A 24,773-nucleotide genomic window follows, 5' to 3' on the forward strand; every position below is an offset into this window, starting at 1 on the left:
GCGCCTCTTCCCCGCCTCTTGTCTCCTCCCCACTGCTTCCCGCTTGGGTCTTTTCTCCTTCCTGTCGGAGAGCCCGGTTGGGGTGTTTGCGTGGCCGCGCTTCGCGCCTCACGCTTGGGCTGCGGTCCGTCTCTCCGGGCGGAGGGGTGGGGTGTACGGGGTTCCGCCGTTCCTCGCTGGCGACGTGCTGCTCCTCTTGAGCTCCGTTGTGCTGTGCTGGGAAAGAGCCGTTGCTGGTGAAGAGCGTGGGGCAAGTAGTCTTCACTAAGGCACCAGTGTGCGATTCTGGCTAGCTTCCAGCGCCTTCCGCCCTGCTCTGCTCCCCTCCGCTCCGAGGAGGGACATGGCATGCAGTGCTATGGGCGAGGGAGACTTGGCCTGGCTGTCGGATGTTGCCCTTTAGCTGAGTAAAACATATAGTTTCTCTTCGGGAAGGTACAAATACAAGTAAGGGTACTTTCAGGCAGTTGCAGTGTACAAAATCCTTAGGGAAAGTGTGGTTTGCGTGAAGACCCCTTTTGAGGAGAGCCTGTTAGGAAAACCCAGTTTATCCACACGTGTTTTAAGTGACTGCCCTGTCAAGAAAGAAAATAGAAGCTTCAAGCCAAGCTGCTAACACTGCTGCTTTGTCTGCTCGGCTTATATTGGTAGTATGTTGCCTTTTGCTGGGTCTTGGGCCACTGAAGGTGGTTGGAGTTTATGTAGCTTAGACTTGAGCGCATCTTGCAGCTTTAAGCTCTGTAAGATCTGCATTCAGAACATGGGAGATGGTGTGTGGCAGTATTTTTACGATTTTCATTTCCGAAGAAATAAACTTTTAACTTTCTGTAGGATTGAGCTGCTAATTGGAAAATACAGGTTTGATTTAGTTTTGTTTTGTTGTTTGTTTGGGTTGGTTGTTATTGTTTGTGGGTTGTTTTTGTGTATATGTGTTTAGGTGTGTTGGGGGCAACCGATACTCAAATTTTGTCTTGATTTAACTTTTTTCCTATCCTAAAAAGTTGTCATAAGAACCACTGATAAGGTTGCCTTTTATCTGTAATGAGGATGGTTTATAACTGTAGCCTAGAGAACAAAGATCCTTGATAGTAAATGATGTGGAGACAAAAGCAAGAAAGGAGCTTGTTCTTAGGACTGTTTGTTATTTGGGTGTTTCCACTGGGCTTTAGAAGCAACCTCACTGGCTTGTTTTTCTGCCCTTATTGGAGGTGGTTCATAAGTAACTTCTATTGCGTTAATTTTCAGTTCACAGAATTGCAGTGTTTTCAGTGGTTGTATCAGCTTTGCGCTGCTTTTTCATTTGTCATGTGCAGGTTTCCATTATCTAAAACTTAACTTGTGCACGAGTTCTTAACTTTTTTAAATGCGTAGGAAAGGAGGTGGTGAAAGGGTATTGTGGTAAATAGTCCTTGTCAGCTAATTATTTTCACATTGTTCTGTAGGCTTGAACACTATTTCACAGACAAAAGTTGAATGAAAAATACAGGTAACCACTTTGCTCAAGTGTGTAGACTTAGATTAAAATAAGGTAAACGCGATTAGCTCCTATCCTGCCTTCCCTTTACTCAATTACCAACTGCTTGCAGTACATATTTGGAATGTATTTGAGATCAACTATGGGACATGACAGTGTGAGACCAAAGTGGGTCTTTCCATGGGTTCAATCACACAGATGTCTTTGGAGTAGCACCATAGCTGGCCTCTTTTCTAAATAAGGCTGGATTTCAGGAAACTATCCAACAATATGTCTGCAAAATGCTACAAATAACTAAATCAGAATGCTTAATTTCTTAGTCTTTAAATATTATGAAAGAAAACTGGGGATTTTTGTTTGCACTTGTTAATGAATGAAATAGTGTACTGTTTACAGACATTTTACCAGCCTCAGCAGTTCTCTACAAGGTTTTTGTTTGCTTCAGATGCCTTCTGGAGGCAAAAATAACCATGCTGCCTGAGGGTGTTCAAGAAGGGTAAAAACAAGAGTCACATACCCCATTCCAGTATTCTCATATAGTAAGTGGTGAGCAGTTAAAGCAAAATCTGTTGCAGGAAATAAAAATTTGCATGCTTTAGAATGAGTGAGTTCTAGCAGATATGAAAGTGGCAATTACAATAATAAAAGGTTAACTGTCTTATTTGTTCTTGCATAGCAGATGGGGTGCCATCAGAAGAGTCATATTTGAGTAACATCAGTAAAAAAAAAGAAAAAAAGTTTTGGATGGATTCAAAGGTAACTTTTTGTCATCTCCACAACCAGAAATTTCACTAACTTTGCTAGTTTCATATTGAAAGTTTCATATTGAATGTTGGTTGTAGACCTGCATCTGAAGAGAGATACATAGAGAAAACTTAATACCTGTGTGGTAGGAGCTGTGTGATTCATGGACTTTGCAACAAGGTCATATTCAAGTGTGTATACATGATAGGTGCAAGTTTTTATTTAAAATCTGTGAAGTACGGGTGAGGGAGACAACAAACAAATCGATTAATTTTCTAAGCTTCTATATAATCTTTATACATAATTTTAACATTATTTTTAGGGTATATAAGAACAGTAATAAACACTGTATTGTGCCTTCCTGAAGCGGTCTATGTGTTTTGAAATTACCAGTTTCATAGCAAGTGGAGTCAAATTTATTATGTGTTGAATTTAAAGTTTTATTGAAAAACAGTGGTCTAAGGCAGGAATCCAGTAGTGTGCTTTAATCCATTACATTATTTGGAGTATTAGCTATTTGAGAATATGTAGATGACCAGGGTAATCTTTTTGCTATGTCTAACATTATTAATAGTGTTGCCATAAATGATAAATATTTTTGTATTAAAGTTAAAATGTCTGGTTCAGTTTAGTGTTCTCTATCAAAGTCTGTCAGTTTTGCTAAAATGTTTCTAGGATGTACTAGTACTGGATTGTCTCAGAAGTGAGGCTAGTTATCCCAGTAGGAAATTAGGGGTCTCCATAGGACTTTGAATAACTCTGCCCTTTGTCTGGGTAAGCCCCTTCAAGTACAGGGTAACTCTGAGATTGTCTCCAGTTCAGAGACTTCAGAGTCTGAACATCCGTTAGACAACATGTTCAGGAGGAAAGTTTATCCATTCAGTGGACAGAGAACTAATTCATTTCTGTGGTAAACAGACTTTCTTCTGGGAAAAGAAATGGATTTTGAAATATTCTGCAAATGGAATTACACTTGTTTCAGCAACCTTCAATTTAAGCTATCAGCCATGTTACATGAAGCATTTGGCAGTTGTTACCCATTGCTTAAAGCATTGAGATAATGTCCAAATGTTGGTAACACTCGCATATGAAGACGTTTTTTGTATGATTCCAGAAGTAATGTGGAAAGCTGTAAAACTGAGGTTCTAGCTGAATGTGAGAATTTTGAGTATTGTACAAGTTGAAAGAAATTTGTGTTCCTCTTTAATTGCCAATATGAGCAATTATGTTTCTCTTCCTCATTTCACCAGAAGTTGCAAGAAAATGCTTCTTTTTCTTGGACTTAAGTGGTATGCTGTACAGCTTGATGTATCTTGATAGTGACTAAGTAGGTGAGAGCTGAGGCTGTTGTTTTATCTCAAACTGTTGAAGAACTGCTCAGCCTCTGAGTTAACAGATCTGTGAATGGTTGAATAATTGTTACTGGAAGAATCAGTGGGTATGATTCTGTTGGGAATGCTAACTGTAGCTCTAGCCATAGAAACCCCGTGTGTTTCTGTTAAATAGAGGGTGTGCAGCAAGTATGTAGGACTTCATAATAATCCTCCTGCATTGGAGCTGCCTACTACAAAATAGCCATCTGCTGATCATTAGTTTGAGAGATTCTCAAGTTTTATGGATCATATTTTCAGCCTTCATAATGCTTTAAAGTAAATGTTCATGTATCATATATTATTTTTAGCAGGGGATATGAAAGTAGAGATGGCTGTTTCTGTATCTTCTTGAAGATATTATACCAGTATTCTGTTCTCACAGTAATGGAAGGTAATGTTGATAAAGCATGTGTTCTTTTAAATAGGTATATTTTTATAGAATAAATATAACCTAAAGAATCTAAGGAATTATTAACATGATCCAAGCTTAATTTTAATTCCAAATTTGTGAATAAGTTAGTATACTCAGAATGTCACATTTTTTGTTTATATTCTTCCCTGTTTATGTCAAGACAGTACATGATATAACAGGAATGAAATTAGAAGGGTCGCACAGTTGTCAAGCTTCAGTGTTGCTTAGAGGGCTGGCTCTATAAGATCCTATTACATGTAACACCTGAATTAGGTGAATCCCAGAAGTTTTATTTAATTTGTGACTTGTCTATCTATGTGAGCACTTCTACAAAGTGAACATTTGCCTAGAAATCTTCATTTCAGCCATCTCTTTAAAAACAATTAAGAGGTGAAACCTGATGAAAAGCTGTTTCACTGGCATAAGGTATCAATACTTAGATTGATTGGTTTGAAGACTAAGGGGAGCCAGTTAAAAATCGTGGTAAAGAACTGTTAATCCCTTAATTAAGATTTCTTTCCTATATAGGTAGCTTCAGCTGTGTTCAGCCATTCCAGAGCTGGAGAGCAGACTGGCAGGTTCTCTCTATTTCCTCCCTTTGCCTTAATACAGAAGAATCTGAATTTGGTGTTTTTCCAGGCAGGCTGCAGAAGGTAGATTTGCATATGCTGCAAATCTGATATGTGTTTTCTGTAATACTGCAGAGTTGGAGGAGAGGTATTTAGATAATTTCCCGTTGAGATAAAGACTTTGTTATTAGTGAGATGCTTAGGTACCTGTGGTCTGATTATTTAGCATTATGTATTTTTTTGTATTAAATTTAGATGTTTTCGTGGTTGCTAAATTTAAGTATAAGCTGCTAACATCTTATTCATATACAAAGAGTAACTTTTTTGCTTGTCTATAGCACTGCAAAAGCAGGGAATGAAACTCCTAAGTGTACAAGTAAGGTAGGAAGTTGGTAGGTTTAACCTAGAAACGATTTTCTTTAGGAAATACTAGTCTAAAGTGAGAGATTTGGTTTTTTACTTGAGGCATTCATACAAAACAAAAATCAGTAGCTGAGCAAATTAATATTTATATTTATTATTTAAACAATCATCTTTTTTTGCCTTTCCAGAACTTCTGCAACAAGATGTGATTCTTATCTCATAATTCTTACAATAGAGTTCTTGGGCTGTTTCCCTGAATGTAAATTTGACAGGGGTTCCTCAATTTTTCAGTGAAAAGTACTTGAAAAGCCTTCAGCAAGTGGACTCAGTGTCAGAGGGCAGTTTCTTGAGGTTTTAAAATGTTAATAATTCAACTGGAGAAATCAGAAAACATTGAATAAATTCTGATAATTACCTCATGAGTAAATATAGCTTTCATTGCCATGAAAAGTGTTGGTGCTTATGTTTATCAGCTTTAAAGACCTTCTGTCTCCATCTGTTTATACTGCTGCTGTGAATGATGACTGATGTTGCCAACTGATTGATTACTTCAGGTCTGTGACAGAACAGATACAAAAAGCTCTTCATGTATACAGGAGATGATGTCCTTATCTCTTACTCAGACAGTCTATAGATATGCAGAAATTTTGTGTGTCACGTTTTGGTACTGTTACTCTAATACATTGCTAATAGGCATTGTCGGATAATATGACTAAGAAATATAAAGTATGCGTTTTATAACACTTATTTCCTGTAATGCTACTTCTGGTTTTCAGATGGCTAGGACAAAAGGTAACTTTCTCTGGAATCTGCAGGTCTGGTCTGAAACTTGCTGAACTCAGTAACAAATTAATCTGATTTCAGTGACCTTTCAGTCAACATGGCTTTTGCTGGTCATTGTGAAGGCTGTTCCTTTCTCATTTCCTTTATCAATGAGAATCTGTTAAAGCAGCTATTTCACGTCTTTGTGGAATGATCTTTAGCTTTTACTTGTTTTAAACTCATTTCTACTTTAAAAGACAAAAGAGGGAATGATACAGCTACCAAAGCCAATATATTTGAGATGCTATCCAACTGCTAAATGTGTTGAAATTAACTGATGAAAAAGCTAATGGGACGTCTGACAGATACACAGGCATAAAAACCTTCACTGATGCACTGTGAGCTTTGTTGCTTTAAATAGGTTATGAACAAAAGTACTTTAGTCAGTTTATTTTGTGGCTATTATACCATTTTTTTTAAAGAATTGCTGTCTATTTTAGTCAACACAATAAATGAGGGAGTAGAAAGTATGATTTGCCAGGAGTGTACTGAGTATTGTTTGAAAGTATTATTTACAATTGAAGTAGATGGGTTTTTGGAACTCTTGGTGGCCTTGGCTGAAAATTATACCCGAGATCTTAACAGCCTGGAATCACAGCATCAGGGACTGCAAACCAGTTTTTTCTTACTTTAGTACTTAACTGGCAATCAAGAGCTGTTAGCATAAACACAGTGTGTATTGTTTAAATAACAAACATTAAAGCTCTTAGGAACCAGAGAATACTAGTCTTCGTCAGTGGTCTTGTTTGCTTTTCTGTTAACAGATTCAACTTTATCCTTTTTCACTTTGGCAGCCTGGTTATGGAAATCCATATTGTTAAAATATGTTTGAATGCTTAATCCTTTGTGAAGGATGGTGAAGAATTAAGAGTTGCCTCTCATGTTTCTTGGTAGAAAAAATTGGTGATGTTCATCAGAAAAGTCCAGGAGTATATTGACTGGTATCTTAGTCATCTTCAATAAACATAATGTTTGTTCATGCTGTCCACTGGATGTAGGTATCCAGTGCAAAAAACACTATTATAGCTCAACCCAGAGAAATCTGGGATGAGCTATAATTAGGTCAGAATGAAAAATATGTGTTTGAATTGAACTGCCCATCTTGAGTACATTTGAACAATTATTTAAAGCACCGTATTAAAAAAAGTTAGATTTTTGCACTCTTTGGTCTGTTTTCCAGTTAAATTGCTTGGTTTATTAATACTGCCCTTCTGTGTAAATTCTGGAGTTCATTAATCATGTTATATGCGGTGTTTAAGTGCCTATATGGCAGCCTTGTTTAATGTATAGGAATGCAGTGCCAGACATAAGTGACCCCTTATGGAGTTGTGGCAAAACCTGTGTGCACAAAATCTATCTTGGAATGTTTTCTGGAGGCGTTGTTGCTGTCATTGTTACTTGGTGCTGTTGTGGGAGCAGTAGATGCCTTAAAGAGTAAGAGTGGGATGGTCCTAGTGGTGTCCAGAGATATGATGAGCATCCAAGGGATGCTCATGTCAGTTGACATGAGAACAGTTTGCAGTTGCTGCCATAAACCTGCAGCAGTACTGTAGAATTTGGCTTAGTTAAACATTTCTTTTGATTAACAAGCTGAAGATACTGTGCTGTTTAAGTTTTATTGGTTATTATTTATTGTCTAATCTTGTCAATGCTGACAAGATAAAGCAGAACAGGTAAATAAGACATTATCTCTTCTGTTTTTTTCCTTTGAAAGTCAGTAAGTTGGCTTATTTTGAAATCCTGTTAAGGTAGAGTCTCTACACATCATTAACAGATTTTCAGATTTCAGGAGGAGTATTATATTGCTGTCATCTGACTGAGTTAAAATAGTCCTGGAATTTGTAAAAGCTTATCTTGTTTCTTTTGTTTTGTCTTATCAGCTTTTCAGATAAGCTGGTGTTTGTCTTTAATTTAGTAAAGGGAAACTAACTGGCTGTCTAAATAAAGTATGCTTTTAGATTGTACCATTACCATTACAGATCAGCTTTCTTGAACAGAGAGTGTAGGCCATGTGTTCATCTTAGGTTTATAGTCTGCATGAGCATTATAGTAGTTGTATAAATAAATGTTACACTGGGCTATATATGCAGAAATTTATGTAACAAGTGTCGCATGAAGGTAATGAGAAGGAAGGAAAAAGAAGCTAGTCTTCTTCATTGTTCTGCTCCCCCTGTGTATTTTTTGCCTTACCTACCTACTACAACCCATACCTGTAGTGCAAGTCCATTAGTGCTATTTAGTTCTAGGTTTAGTATATCTTGTTAACAAAAAGAAGAAAGGTGTCTTATTTGGCAAAACATTGTATTTTCAGCACCTTTTTTTCTCCCAGAGCGTATGAGTATTAAAGTTACATCAGAATATAGCACTTAAATTTTAAAGAGTTTAATGTAATTCTCAATGTTTTGAAAATTAAGGCTTAGCTGGTGTGTAGGTTCTTCACGATACGTAAGGTAAGAGAAGACCTCTTTCAAATAGTGTATGATGCTTAAGAACTAAACAAAAAAGTAATACTGGGTGCCCTGTGTAAATATCAACTCTGAATCATTTGATTATTTTATGCTGGCTTAAGTAAGCACCTGAGACCTCAAGTAAGGGATAAAAGCTTTTGACAGAGGACAGTAAATATATTGCAGGAAGAAAAGTTGAGATGAAAAGGATAGTTTTGTGAGTTAAAGTATTACACACTGGGGAATGATAGTGCAATTTTAAGGTATGAGTATGAAGGATTCACACAGAGTTCTCCACTTGTTTCAGCTTACTGTGTATGCCAAAGTGACTTAAACTTTCCTAGCTTCAGTTCCCGTAAGGAAAACAGATGATAATTTATTCCCTACTTCTATAAAGGTCAAAAAAATACATTATAATTTGGAACTGAGGTGATTATACAGACTTACGGTCCTCATATCTGAATGGAATTTCTGAATGTCAGAAATTACACTATTTATTCTTAATGAGAAACTCAAGGAATTTCTCAAGGAATAGAGAACTAGAGAAATAGTATTAGATAGTAATCTAAGTTGTAAGTAAAAAATTTCACGTCTTGAATGTTTATCCTTTATCAGATAATGTTAAATTTACTCAGCTTTTTCCTTGTTAGGAAAAGAAACAGCAAGCTCTAGTGGAATTACAGTTAATTCATTTTATGTTGGAGATAATTAAAATAAAGTTATATAATATTTTCCAGGTTCTGTTGGATTAAAAGAATCCATAGAAATTAAAAATTAGTGTTAGCGAAATCAACAGAAGTTCTTTTGAAATAACAGGTATTTGTATCTACATCCATATGCTGCTTCAATGCACCAGTTTGAATAAAAGGAGTGATTGTCAAATACATTACATATGGGTGTTTTTCAAGCAGAGTTTATTTAAATTATTTCCACACTATGTCCTTAACATGTCTGGAAAAAAAAAATAATCATTTTTCAGCATGTCTTCATCCAGCAAATTTGGTGATGACAGGTGAAGAGAAAGTAATATAACTTGACCTATGACTATATTGGTTATAAACATCTTTAAAATGCAAAGTAAGGGGAAATTGCTCAGCAAAGGAATTGGATGCTTAGATTGGCATGAGTTCTTTGGGAATGTGCCAGTGTAGATATGATTGTGCCTTTTTGCTGAGAATATCAGATCAGCTTCTTTAATACAGTATAATTTCTTGAACTTCGTTCACGCTTGTTTTTTTCTATTTTGTTTTTGCATCCTAGATCATAAAAGAATATAAAATCTGGAGATTACGTGGGCCAAGGTGACTTTTATCAGATCTGTAACTGCATGGACTGCTAATCGTAATTGATCTTCTGGGAGTACAGATATTGGAGTTTGGTTATTCCCCTGTCTTCCTGTGTATAGAAATGTAATCCCAGTGGACAGAGGTCTGACTTCAGTCATGAGACTTTCATTCTCAGAGTAGGGGAATCAGTATTAAGTACACTACGAGGTGAGTATTTCTTAAATCTTTAGGGTTTTTTTCATTATATTGAGGATATATTGACTTAGAAGCAGTTTATAGTTTTACTTAAGCTTGGATCAGCTTCTCCATGAAGACAAGTAGGTAAAATAGTTAAACCTCCTCCGTAACTCTTCAAACTTCAGGAGCCTTGAAAGTTACACACCTTAAAATTTCATGGTTCCTTCACAATTTTGTATTGTTGGTTTTGTCAACATGGTTGGTTGGTAAGATGGATCACCTAGAGTGCCAGTATCTCTCTGAAGAAAGGGACTTTCTTCTAAGTGGGTTCATGGTGTATGTGAACATGTTAAATATGCATGTACTTTTCTGGACTTCCAGAGCACATGATGGAAGATTTAGAGTGGGAAGAATATTTCTCAGTATTAAAATGGGTGAGGGGGAAATAATTTATCTTGAAGTCTTTTCAGATTAGCTGTGAGTCGCGGACAGGGTTGGTCTCAACCTGTTACTGTAATACACTTCAAAAATGAGTACTGTGTAGTACCATGAGTAATAAAATCATTTGTAAAGGTTATGAATTAAAGACAGCTGAGTGAAGGTACACAGCAATAGTCATGCTAGCATGGTACAGAAAATAATTGAGGTATTGCCTCTAACATAAAAACAATGAAGAAAATTACAATCTTTAGTGAAAACATACGTACAAGAAAATTTTGTTGGTGGTTATGTTGCTATGCACTGTGACTTATAATAGTAGAAGGAGACCCAAGATGGCTTGTAGCACCGTACTTATTTTTTGTTCTGCTTGAGGTGTTTTCAGACAATCGGCTTACAATGGAAAAGGGTAGATAAATGTGCAGGTCATATAAACCAGTGTTTCAAGCATTTTACTCACAGATTTTATTAAATTATGATGATTTCATTTTTGTGGTTAGAAATCGGTCTATAAATTTTGAAGTATATATTTTTGAGTAGTCTTAAGTGCATTGCTGCCTTAAAGTCTGAGAGAAAAGTTAGTTCTCTGACACAGGGAAATTTGCATCTAAAAGGCACATTTGGCTCAGTCAGCTGTGTTGATAGTTATTCGGTGTCACCTGTTCTCTGTTAAAGCTTAACCAATTTGCTAAACTAGCATCCATCTAAACCATTAAAATGTAAAGTCTTAAATATTAAAAAGCTAATGCTAATTTCCTTTGTGTATCATATCTTACTTTTTTGCTAGGTAAGTACTAAATGACTTTAAAAGTTTCTGTTCCCGTAAATTTTGCTGTATTTTTTACTAACTTAAAATACTCTGAAATTTTATCTTGATTTTTCTGTGGTGATCTGGTAAATTAACAACTTTACTGCTTAGACATAGTACTTGTGAAAGAACATTCACTTGGCTGACATTCATACAGTTTTATAAAGAAGTTTGTAGGTATGTTGCTTCTGTAGCCACAATAAAGAGCAAGTGTGTGCAGTGAACCATCTGTGATCTTTGTAGTGCTATTCACTATTGTACAGAGCCAGCTTGACCCAAGTCTGAAGGTTACATTTCCTTAAGAGGGCTTTATCTCTGAAAAAAACCATAAACCTCTCAACTTCTAGACAGAACAGCACATCATCTGCAGTTGTTAAGGCTAAAGTGAGATGGAGGGCTGTCTAGTTTGTTCAATAGGAAGATCTTAAAATAACCTCAAATACTTTGCATTTTCAAGATCAAAAATACGAGAGATTTGGATATAAAACTCAGTACTGTCACGTAGTTAACATCTGCCAAGTGTTTTATTTAAAATATAATGCTTACATCAGAAGCATGTGGTGAACTTGCCTTTTGAGACTTCAGATTTACAGAAAAGTGTGAAGTCAGGGTTCATCTTCCTGAGATACAGAAGTATCGGAGAAATCAGGTATTTAGTACATCACATCACCAGCTACTTCAAACCTCACAAAAATATGCTAATGATACCACATGGGATACGTAGTTGTGTACTGCAGAAATGGATAAAATGCACAGAATGGGACTCAGGGTGGAGAGTAGAAAAGATTTTGTGCCATACTTGTGCCAATCCTATCAAAAAATCCTTGCTTTTCTGGGGAGATACTGCATGAAGACTGAGGAGGTAAATGAACACCTGATTGACTCTAAAGAAGCCTTGTGGACTTGCAGGCCATCTGGCTGCTTCTGGAGCTGCCTGTGTATTTGCCAGTTTTGCCCGGCCTTGGAGCACCTTTTGGTTTAGTAATAACTTGTGTGCTCCTAGTATGACTTCCGTGAGTGGGTGGCTGTTAATGAAACAATACCCCACATGCCTTAATTGTAATAGGAAGTGTGGTTTCTGTTTAAGTGTACTGCTAACATATTCACTTACAAAGAGTGAAAGACATTTTGCTAACACTACTGTTTAGTGTTACTGATTTATCCCACACAAGTAAGCTTGTATCCCGCATTGATACCTTTTCAACACCCTGTCTCCCACAGTACAAAAGTACAAGCAGTCTTACCTACAGCTGTTGTCCAAAACATTAATGATACCCCTTTTTTGTCATGTGCAGTCAGCATTTATTTTTTGTTATAAAACTTCACCTTTTTTGAGTGAGGCTTTTGTAAAGGTGAGAAAGTAATAGTGATGGCTTTGTGTGTTAAATATTTTTTCTGCAGAAACCACATACAATAGGGCAGAGTAAATCCCCTTTCCTAAGCAACTCAAGTAACTGCAATTGAGAGAGCCAGCTGTCTTGTGTGCTATAACAAGTTAATCCCAGTGATGTATGCAGTTGTTCTGGAAGATGGATTCTGATAACTTTCAGAATGATTTCATCCTAAATAATACACACACCCCCCACCCACCCCCAATTTATTTGTTTAATTTTATTTTTTTTTTTCCCCTGAAAAATACATTGGATTTGTGCAGGAAGATGTGCTTGATCAGTATTATAGCACCTGTTGAGCTATACCATATAGTGTTGTTCTGGCATTTGTGTTACTAAGTCAAAGCTGAAAAGTATTTGCTGTTCCGGAAATAGGTTTTACAGAAATACACTCAAAGCCCAGGGAATTATTGCTTGTTTTAGAAAGTTTTATTTTCATGACTGTTCAAAAGAAAAACCACAACCCAACCAACCAGTTTAAGAAAATACTTTTTCTAGAAGAAAATAAAAGTTGATGCTGACCTGATAACTTGGCCTTTTTTTGTCTTCTGATCCTAATAAATCAAATCTGAAGGCTTTTCAATGGAAATACAGCTATTATGACCATGTTTCTTTGACTAGTTGCCTTACTTTCATCTTGAGTCCTGTATTGTTTTATCAACCTCATTTTATCAGAAGATTTACATCCTAAAATGGATCTCCACTGGAAGTGTTACCAGTGGTTAATTTTCTGCAGGCTTAACCATTTTTTGTAGAAAAGCTGTGATGAAGTCATTCTATTATTGAGGTTTTTTAATATGCTGAAATATCTGGTAGAATATCTTTCTTGCCAGAAGATACAGCAGTTTAGTTGTTTAAAAAGTTCTCAAAAATAAGGGTTTGCAGAATGAGTGTTTTTCAAAAAAACCCATGCACAGCACTTTTGTCTATCTTTGACCTTTTACCTTATTTTTCTTTCCTACTCAAAAGGTCGCTGCTCCTCAGAACTTTAAACTTAGTTTGTAGCAGCCAGTGTATGTTCAGATCTTTTTAATTGTGGTTTTATATATTGCAAAACAAAAATCAATAAATAGAATTTACTTAAAAGGAGATGTCACAAGGCACAAAGGCAGTAAGAAAAGGATTACGAAGTTAATCACAAAAGCCTACTACCTTTGCTTCAATTTTCAAACACAATGAAGACTATCTCAGTGGCTGAATTGAAAATGTATCGTCTGTGTTCATATTTTTGCATCATTTGGTTCCATAAAATAATCCTTTTGAAGTAGAATTGCTGATGAAACTGCTGAGTGGATGCTTCCATATGATCCAAGCTTGGTTTTACAGAAGAAATATCTTTATTTCAGATCAAGGAAAAAAACTTCCAGTTAGAGCACAACTTCAGAAACCACAGGCCTCGATCCTGCAGGAAAGTAGGTACACATTAAATGTTAACAGTGCTATTTGATTGCTAGCCTTAGTAGTTTATTTTAATAGTTATGAAGAACAACTTAGTGTTTCTAGCCTTTCATTCAGTATTTTGGTATAACTTCTGGAAAGTGTCAGGCTGTATGAAACTTCTCAAAACACTGATTTTGGTTTAAACTGTTGATCTCGCTGCTTATGCTGCAGGAATATTTAGGAAGATTTCCATTGCAGTGCCTAAATCATAGGTGTTTCATATTAAAAAATGCTTTGTTACTGAAAACCCTGCAGATAAAGAAAAAAAAATTTGGATACATGTTATTTCATGGCTGATTATTGCTGAATATAGCTTTTGTGTATTTGTAAACCACCTGTACCTGTCTTGAGGGCAACATATTGTAGTCCCCTGGTAAATAGCGATTGACAAGAACTGAATACTGAATGGATTAGTATTGCTGCTATTTAATATACAGAATAAGTACTAATAGAAATTACTTTATGGTCAATAATGATCTACATTCAGGTAGCATTTAGAGATAACTTTATACTAATGATTACAGGTACTTTTGTAGGCAAGTGAAAGCTTTTGATTTTCATAAATTTAGATACTGATTAGTGGGATTCTTGCTATACCACTGTGTCTGGCTAGTGACTGCTTCTGTACACGGTATTCCAAAAACATTATTATTTGAGCCAAGTAACAATCTTGAATAAAAATTACCTTTGGTTAAGCAGGTCAGTTAGAGATAGGATTACAATCTTTGCATGAAAGCTTGTATTAAAATTTAGATAAAAGGTATTTGGTTATTGTTGCCATCACCAAACAGAAGCTTAAAAAAATAGGTCTTGTTGCTGCCTGTCCTGTCCATTTCCCCATTTGCCCGTATGTACATGTACTTTCTTCCACATGTATGTTCTTTTGATTTCTTGTTAGGTTCATTAGCCTAGTGTAAAGCAATTCACATAAATCTCATTGAGCTGCTGTTCACTTACAGGTATAATCTTTTAAGCCTGATGATATGATACATCCCTCTGTCTTATGTAGAATGTAAGATTGCTTTAGCTACAAGTTGCTTAGCTTGATTTCTAGCAGTTTTTATTTTCCATTGGGTTCCTCTTAATACTTATATTTTTGGACCAAGTTCTTACTGATTTGATGGATAGGTGATATTGCTGGTGCCAGCATGAGCTGTTGCCAAAAAGATCATCCTTCTCTTTTCTGGCAAAAGTTGCAAGCAAACATGTAATGTGTTCACTTTATCCCAGAGCTGTTTCAGATTCTAAGTATATGAAACTGTTAGTACACTGCTTGCTGTTTCTTCCGTTTTTCAAGGTTATTGTACAGCTACAGTATCTGCCTATTAAAATGACGCAGTTGAATTTTGGAGTAGCATGGTAAAAGTGCCAGAAGAGTTTCCTGGGATGTAGAGAGAAAGGATTTTTTTTTTCTCTTTTTTTTTTGTTTTGTTTTGTTTTGTTTGGCCAGTGTCTTGGTAGATGTGCTACTCTACGAATATATGTGAAGAACTGAAAACCTCAACCAAAGAGCCCTACAGCTTGGATTGAACTGAAAGTAAATACTCTGAACCTGGTTATTAACTCATTTTCTTCTGTTGTAAGGTCAGTGAAACAGTGCTTAGTTTTTTGTTTGTTTTGTTGGGATTTTTTTTGCATTAGAGACAGAAGTATAAAATCTAGTGTGCAAATGAGGGAGAGGAAAACTCACAGTAGAAGTTAAAATTTAGAATTTAAAGGATAAGCTGGTTCATGTATTTATCTACAGGGCCAGCTTTTAAGCAGATAAAGGACAATAGAATTGCTTTTGCATACTGTAGGAATCAAGTTAGTAACTACTTACTGCTTAGGATGTTCATCACCAAGCTGTGTTAAATCAAAGCTGCAAGTTAGAAGAATATACTGGTTTTATCCCCAAAAACGTAAGTGTAGGGGGTGTATGAGTATTCTTGAGGGGAAAAGGAGTTACACTTTTGCATTATATTGTTCTAATCCTTTGTCCTTTGTTGTCTGTTACTTCTGTAATTTTATTTGTAGCTTGAAGCTATAGTGTGTTAACAGGCATAAAGAAACTTACTCAGAGGTAGAATTAGTGTGGTTTCTTTCAGTGTTAGAGGGCTTAAGTAAAGGCTTGATGAAACTATATTTGTATGTAACTTTTAAAATCAGGGATTTAGGCATCTGGCTGCCATTAAATTCAGGAGTGATAGGAAGCTGAAGCCGTGTCACCCTTTTTAAATTACTTTGGCCTAATGCTTAACTGATCATCATGGTGAGTGAATAGTGAAATATAGAATGAAAATAATGAATACTTTTAAGGTATTTTAGGGGTAATTTAAGGCCACGTATATAGCGTAACAAAATGTTCATAGAGTAATTAACTATTGGAGGAGGATTTGTAAAGCTGTTTTTAGTTTTGTCCTCTGCGTAGCAAATGACTAGAGATTAACAAACTGCTAATGACATAGTTGTTCATTTTGAAAACCTTTAAATTTAGAATTCCTGTCTTGCTGTTTAGATCAGGGGAAGTACACTGTGTACCGTACATAATGCATTTCTTGTAAATAGGTATATTAAACTTCAGTTGCAGTGTCTTGCAAATGTAAAACCTGCTGATGTAGTTGCTGTTTTTTAATAGCTCAGACTCTGACCATTTCAGAGATAAAAAGCTAGGCTTTCATTGGCTATTATGAATAGAGCACGTTTCCACAAATGAAGAAATGGTGTAATAATTAACAGGCATAATGGATATGTGCATTCAGGTTTCAGTTATACCTTTATGAGCTTTAGCTGCTGTTATCTTTGGTGTAGCTAACCCCTTGTGAATCCATACGTAACTGCATCACAAAAATAGATTTGTTCTGTTGCAATGGCATTTAGCTAATACGAGTAGCTCAGATTTTTTTTCATTGGCATTGGTGGGTTTTTAGTACTGTGGTAAGTCACTTTTGTTATTAATACATTTTTATTGTGTCAACGCTATATGGGTATCAGGTGTGCTTATAAAATACTTTTTAGGACAAGCACCTGAGTATGTTCAAAGTACTCCTTAATATTAGTTACAGATTCTAATGTGTATTCATTCTAGTAAGACTGGAATAAGATGGTATCTTATACCTGTGACAGGTTAGTATTCATCCCTTGTAGAAAAGGTGAAGATTGAAATGAAAAGAGCTTCTCGCTGTACCAAAGCTCAGTTTGGAAATGACTGATTATTTCACTAATCTCTGCATGGTATGCAACTTCTTTAGAAGTGGCATGGGCTTGTGTCAGAATTTGGCTGTTCAGTGTCTTTTGTACTATAGCACATGTGTGGAAGAGAAGTTTGTTTTTTTTTTTAATTCATTTGAGCCTTTTATTCACTTGAATCTTTTAATAAAAGAGACATTTATATTGTTATGCTATAGACTGTCTAATTAAGAAAGCTACCCATCTGTACTGGCTGTAGCCATGATACTAACAAATGAAAAAGCTGCGACTAGACATATACATTTTGAAATGGGAGAAATTATTTAATCTCATCCATGAGGTTTCATTTCCAATTTCATTTCTAAAGTTCATTTAAAGTAGTGGTTATTTGTGTGTTACCATTCTTTAGTTATATAACTTTAAGCCTTTCACAAGTATGGGAATTGTCTTCCAGAAGTTGCATTTGTGAGCCTAAATTTATTTAAACATACAATTGCAGATGTTTGGATATAGCAGTCTTCTACGTATTATTTGTTTTGCAGTGAGCGTAACACTGAGTGATAAGATACTGTGTTTTGTAGCTTCTTTGTATTATGACATGATATGTTTAATTTTGGTGTTTGTATATTGCTTTTCCTGTTACATCTGTAATAGACCTCTTGGTCAGTGTTCCAGGATGTTTACAGTTTTTCCATGTTACTATGAGCTTTATGAATGTGCAGATTTACTGACCTCTAGTGGGTTGATAGAAAATGCTTGTTAATTTGATAAGGGCTAAATTAAAAAATTAAATGTTTTTCAGTGCTGTATTTATTTCAGTGCTCTTTTTCTTCTGTTTGCAGCTTGGTGAGCTCCTGAATTGAATTTCTGGAGCTCTGTTTGCTACCCCTGTGGAACAGCCTATTGTAGCAACTTCTATTAACACCACTCCCAGAACATGCAGCTAGGTGTCTGCATTTTAATGAACACTTGTAACTGTAGCTGAGTATTTTAAAATCATGCTACATAAAACACAAACAACCTTTTGTGCTGTGTAAGGTGGGCTTATTTTTAATTAGCTAGGAAAGCTAGTAGTTTCTTAGGTACTATGATACTACATAAATGAATTAAAGCAAGTTCTAAATCATCCTCTCAGCTTTCACTGACCTCTTAGTGCTTATGAAATAATTATAATTCATCAGCAGTATCCTGAAACCTTCCATATCATGAAATCATCACTTAATAGAGTATTTGCATGCTAAACCAGCATGTAAAATATTTAATTTCTAACAAATTTTAAACTAATTTTAAATAACTCTAGTATTTTTAATAATTTAGTTGAAATTGTAATTTTCTGAGAGAGAAAACTGGCTTTTAACTGTGCTGTGAAATTTCCTAACAAGTATTTATTTCACATGAATTAAAATTAAGTATTGAATAGTGAGTTCACATTTGGCTGTTTAATTAGCAATAACAAGTGACGATAAGTCTGCTCAATAATTAGACTGTAATTGAACTTTACTATAATTCTGCATCTGCTATATTTTCAAATATCAGAGTCAGAAATTAAGCCCTACTGTAAATGTATATTTTTATGCAAGTTTGACTCAACAAATAGCTTCCCTTTTTTTTTTTTCTTACATTCAGTTTTATAGGCTTTAAGTATTAGTGTTCTTACCAGTTAAATTTTGAAATGATCCCTTGAATGTTGGGTATTTTTAAATTTTTAAGAAAAGCTAAATCTATTTTTTTACATTTACTAATGTTTAGTGTTGTGCCTATTACATTGTCCTGGGTACAGGACATTGTTTAAAATCAGAATCACACTTGGATTGAAAATGTCAAAAATACCTCAAATTCATATTTTTGTGGGAGCACCCAGTATTCCAAGCCCACCGGCAATGTCAGAACAAAGCAGGTCAGCACCTGCTGCTGAAAAATGGAGAGAACTCCATTATTTGTGTGATACACATGGTCTTTTTTCTGAAAAAGTCAAAGGTGCTGACTGCTTAGTGCTTCAGGCAGAAAAAGCAGTTCCTACAAACCATGACAGCTCTCAGCAGTCTGAACAGGGGAGATTAGTGGTAGCAAAAGAACTTGTAACTTGTACCAGCACACCTAAAAGGATCGAAAGTTGCATTGATTCTGATTGTCAGTTATCTACACTTAGAAGCACAGATGCAAATGCAAATCAGGCTGCAGATCCACGCCTTCCACAAAAATCTGCAGAATCAGCTAGACAAGATAAGATATCACATGGCTATTGTTCACACCTCACTGAAAGAAAAGGTGGTCATTTAGAAGTTAACAGCTCTGACATTTCTGATTTGGTTGCCAGTACTAAGCAGATCAGCATACGTCTAAGGTCTGTGGGACAAGGTGTTCAGTCAGATTGTAGGAATGATTACCATGAACATCTAAGTCAATATTTGGATATGTTCTTCCCTGAAAATCAAGAGTCAAAACCAAAAGGAGAACCAAGTGATTGTCCAGAATTTGCAGTGTCGACAGATACTGAATTTCGTAGTATAATGACTTCAAGTCAGATGGCTGTTTTTGCACAGGCTCGGAATGAGATGCAGAAGCGAGTCATAAAACTACTGGAAATGGAAGCAGGCAAAAAGCCTGACAAAAGGCAGTATGATCACTTCAAACTTGATTCGGATGTTAGAACATGTCTCACTGTAGCTGAAAATGAATATAAGGAGGTGTGTACAGGTTCCGCTGAACTTTTCATTTCTGAGGGTGATGGAAAAAATACCTGCTTGGAAGCTGCAAAACAAGAAGGAAATGCTGAGGAAAACATAGAGGAGCTTCACAAACTTAATGTTCCTGTTGAACAACTTGTAAATGAAATCCATATTGAACCATTCAGCTCAGGGATATTGTGCTCTCAAGTAGACACTTCTCATGAGAGCGCTTCTAAAAGAGCCCACAAGTGTGAAGATTCCTGTCATAATTTTCACTCAGCGTTCAAAAGACACCTGAAATCTAAGAGAGCAAAACTTAATTCTTGTCCTGCTGGTCCTGGGATGAGAGTGGATCAAGAGAGGATGACAGAGTTCAAGAAACTTCAAAAGAAATTAACAGCACTTAAAAATTGCTGCAGCAAAAATCAGAAGTACAATGTTTTGGTCACAATTGTACATCCTTGTCATATCAAAGAAATACAGATGAAGACTAGACCAAAATCTTCATGTAAAGTTCCTGTAGCAACAGTTGTAGTTATTGATCAATCAGAAACTGAGAGAAAAGTGGTGCTCTGGCGTGGTGCTGCATTTTGGTCACTCACTGTGTTTCCTGGGGATATTGTATTGCTTACAGGTGAGAATTGTTATTTGCATTTTTTTAATATGTGGATCTTTAGAATGCCTGTTTAAAATAGAGCAATATGTGACCATGGCTAAGCATTTGTAGGTCTCTTTCTTGCATTACTTACATCATTCAGCAGCACTTTGAATTATCACTTATCCTTCGAGTGGAACATCAGCTGCCCCATAGAAGTTTGCCCATCTCTTATGTATAGTCTTTGGTCCGAGAAATATAAAATACTGTTGTCTGCTAATAATGAAGATTCCTCCTATTAAGTCCTTTGTACTATTTAACCCAACAGATGCAAAGTTCCCTTTAAGAGAACACATCTTGTATAAGACAGCACAGTACTATAGAATGATGTTGTACCTAATTTAGGGCTGGAGTTGGCCAGAACTTGATATCAATCTGGCTATTTAGGTTTTGCAAAATGCAGAAAACCCAAACACAAAACCCCAGAAACCAAACCAAACAAAAAATACCACCCCCCCAACAAACAAAAAACACCCCCTGTGCTCCACCACAATATAAAATTGTTTGAATACTTTTACAGTTTAAGATGCCTGTTGCTCTTTGTTAAGAGTTCTTTAAGTGCTTATAGGTAGGTACGAAGGTAGATAAAGAGATTGAAGATAAATAGGGATTTTTCTTTTCTGCTTAGATATTTTTACCTCAAAATACATCAGAAGTGTTTCTGGGTAATCCTACTACTTTATTACTCATTCTGAAATGTAGAGCAATAATAATTTACCCACTACAGTTACCTACTTGACCTGCTATGAGGGTATTGAATATGTGAATTGAAGAATTGCATCAAACTACTAAGAAAGTTTACTAACTCATTGTAAATGGTGTTGGTAGATTAAAAAAATAAATAATCACTTTGTTTCCAAGTGCCCTCTTTTGAACTGTCTTTCACACCTGTATGTATGATAGTTCTGTAGTCAAGAAAAGTATAGCACACTTCAATATTATTGGTACATGAGTTGATAAGGTTGCTTTTTTCTTGCAGATATAGTAATGTATGAGAATCTTTGGTGTGGAGAAATCATGCTGCAATCTACATTTACCAGTCAGTTGCTGAATCTGGGGAAGTGCTCAGCCCTCAATCCAGAAGAATGTAAGATTATACTTCATAAGTTCCCATGAAAATCACAGTAAAATAGCTGTACTATACAGTTAGTTTATATATTATGTTTTATATATAGTACTCCTTTTTGTTGGCAATGCCTCATGCAAAGGATAAAATGGAAATGTGAGCAACTGAGAGGTACAAAACACTAGGAAAATATGACAGGAATACCTGTGGACATGATGACAGCAGGTATGTGGAGTTTACGGTAACGTTGTGTGGTTACCATTCAAAACTGTGAATTCAGAGAAAACTGACGTTTTTTTACCTAAGAATGAGTAGTTATCCCAGGGCTCAACCGTAAGATGTCTGAGATTTCATGAGGATTAATGGTTTTTTGCTTAAAAACTGTAGAGGCTTAATGAATAAGTAAGTCCACTCAGGGAAAGTAATTGACTGCAGGCTATCAAGCACAAAGTCTTTGAAGATATCTGAGCCATGGAGGATTGGCAGCTAAGGGAAAATACAGTACGACCGTAAACTTGTGTTGCTCTTACTGTCATCTTCTGTCCATTATTGCCAGCTGTTTAAGGCAAGTTTTGAGCTAAAAAATTAAGAACAGTTACTCTTACCCAGCTATGATACAGGATTTCTTTCCTATTTTTGGTGTGATTAAAAAATACTGTGCTTAGCTTAACTTTGGGATATTATCAAGAGGAGGCAGATGAAGTACAGTTTAATTTTGGATGAATTGTTACACATTTCAAGAATTTTTGCAGTAGAATTGATGTGAAATGGTTTTGTTTTCATCAGTGTAAATATGCACCAATTACATTTTATATTTCTAAGCTTAAAAAGAAAAAAAAATGTTCCTCTAACTTTGGGTTTAGTTTGTTGTTTGTTTGGTTTGGTTTTTGTTTTGTTTTGTTTTTTTCCTCAGTTTATCCCATAGTCGATTGTGATGTTCTCCTTGGCTTACTGGCATACATAGCATCAGAATTTCCACACTTCAAAGACATTCCACGAAGACCAGTTCAGAGGCTGGATAGTATTCAGTATATGCAGCTGGACCAGCTCCAGCCAAATACAGTAGTTCACTCGATCTTGAGAATTATCAACATTGCCATATTAACAGGTAAGTTCATCCAGTGGACTTCAGCTTCTGAAACTTCAACAGTAGGTAAAAATCAGAATCGCCTTGCAAAATTAGGTTGTTTCCCATTCAGTACACCAGTATTTGACATGGGAGTCACAAAGTAAAACCTTTGTAATGATCCACTCATGGGGGCATAGCAGTTAGAGAAATAGAGCTAGGGAGAGGAAGGGAGCAATGACTGTAGTCAGTTGCTGAAATGAGTTTAATGCATACTAGTGCTGTTGACCACTGCTAGAGAAGCAGGGCTAGCTTAAGAAAATGTCATGTGGGACTGTCAAAGCTGACCTGCCACTTTCCATGTAAACATTCTGTCATTAAAAGAACATTTGATGGAACTTAGTGTTTTTCAGAATTAAATAAATTCTTTATTATTTTTGAGAATTAAATAAAATTCTTTATTATTTTATTAATCTTTTTATTATTTTAATATTTTTAGGATGTCCTTGCCTTTCGTATTTTATAATGAAACTGTGATCTTTCATAACATTCTATTCAGAATATCAGTTTCTTTTCCTAGTTGGAATAGGTTTATTAAAGCTAAGTGTTCCTAATTTCTTAAATACATGCAATATTTCTTCAGTACTCCATACTGTGCCCTTCTTGTACAAGTTCTTTTTTATTTTCAGTGCTGGAAAAAGTGCAGTGTGACACTAAGATGTCCTACTGTGATACTCCTATTTCTTCTGCATAGGCACAACAGAGAACTAGTTTGTTAACATAATTTGGTTTGGAAATGTTTCCTGTATGTTTTTATTGTAAAGGCTCCTCTTCCTCAAAGAATCGTGGCCAATAGTCCATGTACTGTTTTTATTATATGTTTTTTTTGGTTTATCCTTCTGTCATGCATTCCTTTTTTTTCTAATAGTGAATGCAGTTATTTCAGGATTCCTCTTGCTGAAGCAATTTTCCATGTTAAAATTGATAACTTTTTTTCCATTCATAATCAGGTCCTACCACTGCTTCCTAGCATCTTCTCCACTTTCTGAAATGAACAAAGGCAAATTATCTTGGGCCATTCTCAGTATTTCATGTGGTGTCCTGCCATGTTCTTTAACAATTAAAGACCGTTGTTCCCATGTGGAAAAGGAGTCTTCCTGTCTTTTCCCTGCATAACTGTTTTGATCATCTTTTCTTTACAGTACCACTGTTGCATAATAAATTTTGCACATAAATTTGATCATACTGCACTAGCATCATGCGTTACCCATGCTATCAATGTCATGTTTATTCATTATAAATGAAGAATTCTGAAAGTATAAATCTTCATATTATTGTACATAACACCAGAACTGTTAGATACTTAAAGCAAGAGTTATTGTTCAAAAATTTACTTGTTTCTGAAAATATTTTAGGTTTAGTGTGCAGCTGAAATGTTCAGGCAGTATCCTGTGTGAGAATGCTGTAGAGATCTTAATTGTTTCAATTGTGTACTGTTACTAATCCTCTTGGTCTGCTTGTATGTGACTGTATTTTTCTTTCATATGAAAATTCTAGAGAAATGTTTTAGTGTATTCCACAGAAGTTCCAGGAACTTTAACTTCCAATTATGAAAGTCTCTTGCTGGGAGATTGAGTATTTCTTTCCACTTATACTGGTGAGGATGAGTGGGAGCTGAAAGATGCTCACATACCTGCTGTTTCAAAGGGAGGTGTCCAGTTGCTGAGTATTTAGATGGATAAAGGTAAATTAATATACTTTATGCATTCCTTCAAACTAGATTAATCTTGCTGAAGAAATCAGATTGCTTTCATTCTGGCCTGAAGAAATTTTAGGTGTACTTTTTTCTCTTGTACTACAAAATGAGATGGCAGCATGAATTAATAGAGGTGTGTGGATTTTCTGTTTTTATAAGATTTTTACCGTAGAAGTCATATAATTTCAAACTTTTTCAGAATCGGTGTATAGCTACAGAGGTGGCAACCAAAGAAAAATTATTCTAACAGTAGAACAGAACAGAGATCGACACTATAGGATGGTGCTGTGGGGAGCAGGGGCTGCATGGTGCCCTCAACTTCAAAGGAAAAAAGGTAAAGTCCTTGTAGCTATAGGTAGCTGTAAAAGGATTTTTGTGATGCTGTTAATATCTTCAAAATGTGCAACATTTTTCCATGCAAGTTTTAAATAGGCTCTTTGGAAGGACCACATAGCTGATCCAGACTGTAACATGTTTTCTCTGCTCAGAAGCAGTGCCATCAGCAACAGCATTTGAATGCACTCACTTCGGAGGACTGAGAAAGCATGAGTGTTTAAAACTTGAATCTAGACACAGGATGCCTAATTATTTAACTTAAAAAAGCATTGAATATTAACTGTGTTACCAGTTCTGCTGAGTCTTCCTTATT

At 35.7% G+C, this 24,773-nt stretch overlaps 1 protein-coding gene across 10 annotated transcripts in view; it reads left to right on the plus strand.

Moving 5' to 3' along the window:
- The first annotated feature begins 174 nt into the window (after positions 1–174).
- The window catches only part of SHLD2 (shieldin complex subunit 2), a 34,456-nt gene continuing 9,857 nt past the window's right edge, over positions 175–24,773 (plus strand). The window contains exons 1-8 of one of the 10 annotated variants that reach the window (XM_061373744.1): positions 175–254; positions 13,651–13,716; positions 14,643–14,703; positions 15,195–15,328; positions 17,755–20,215; positions 21,216–21,323; positions 22,216–22,410; positions 24,324–24,458. In XM_061373744.1, the coding sequence (XP_061229728.1) occupies positions 18,730–20,215; positions 21,216–21,323; positions 22,216–22,410; positions 24,324–24,458 (1,924 nt within the window). In that variant the 5' untranslated portion in view covers positions 175–254; positions 13,651–13,716; positions 14,643–14,703; positions 15,195–15,328; positions 17,755–18,729. Of the gene's footprint in view, positions 255–9,244; positions 9,698–12,877; positions 13,569–13,650; positions 13,721–14,642; positions 14,704–15,194; positions 15,329–17,754; positions 20,216–21,215; positions 21,324–22,215; positions 22,411–24,323; positions 24,459–24,773 lie in introns of those variants that run through there. The other 9 variants (XM_061373742.1, XM_061373745.1, XM_061373740.1 and 6 more) reach the window with 9 other exon arrangements.

The sequence above is a fragment of the Neopsephotus bourkii genome, unplaced genomic scaffold, assembly GCF_033783945.1.
Source record: "Neopsephotus bourkii isolate Nb327-2 ecotype Australia unplaced genomic scaffold, CSIRO-AGI_Nbou_v1 NB_1634, whole genome shotgun sequence".
In the NCBI taxonomy this organism is placed as follows: Eukaryota; Metazoa; Chordata; class Aves; order Psittaciformes; family Psittacidae; genus Neopsephotus; species Neopsephotus bourkii.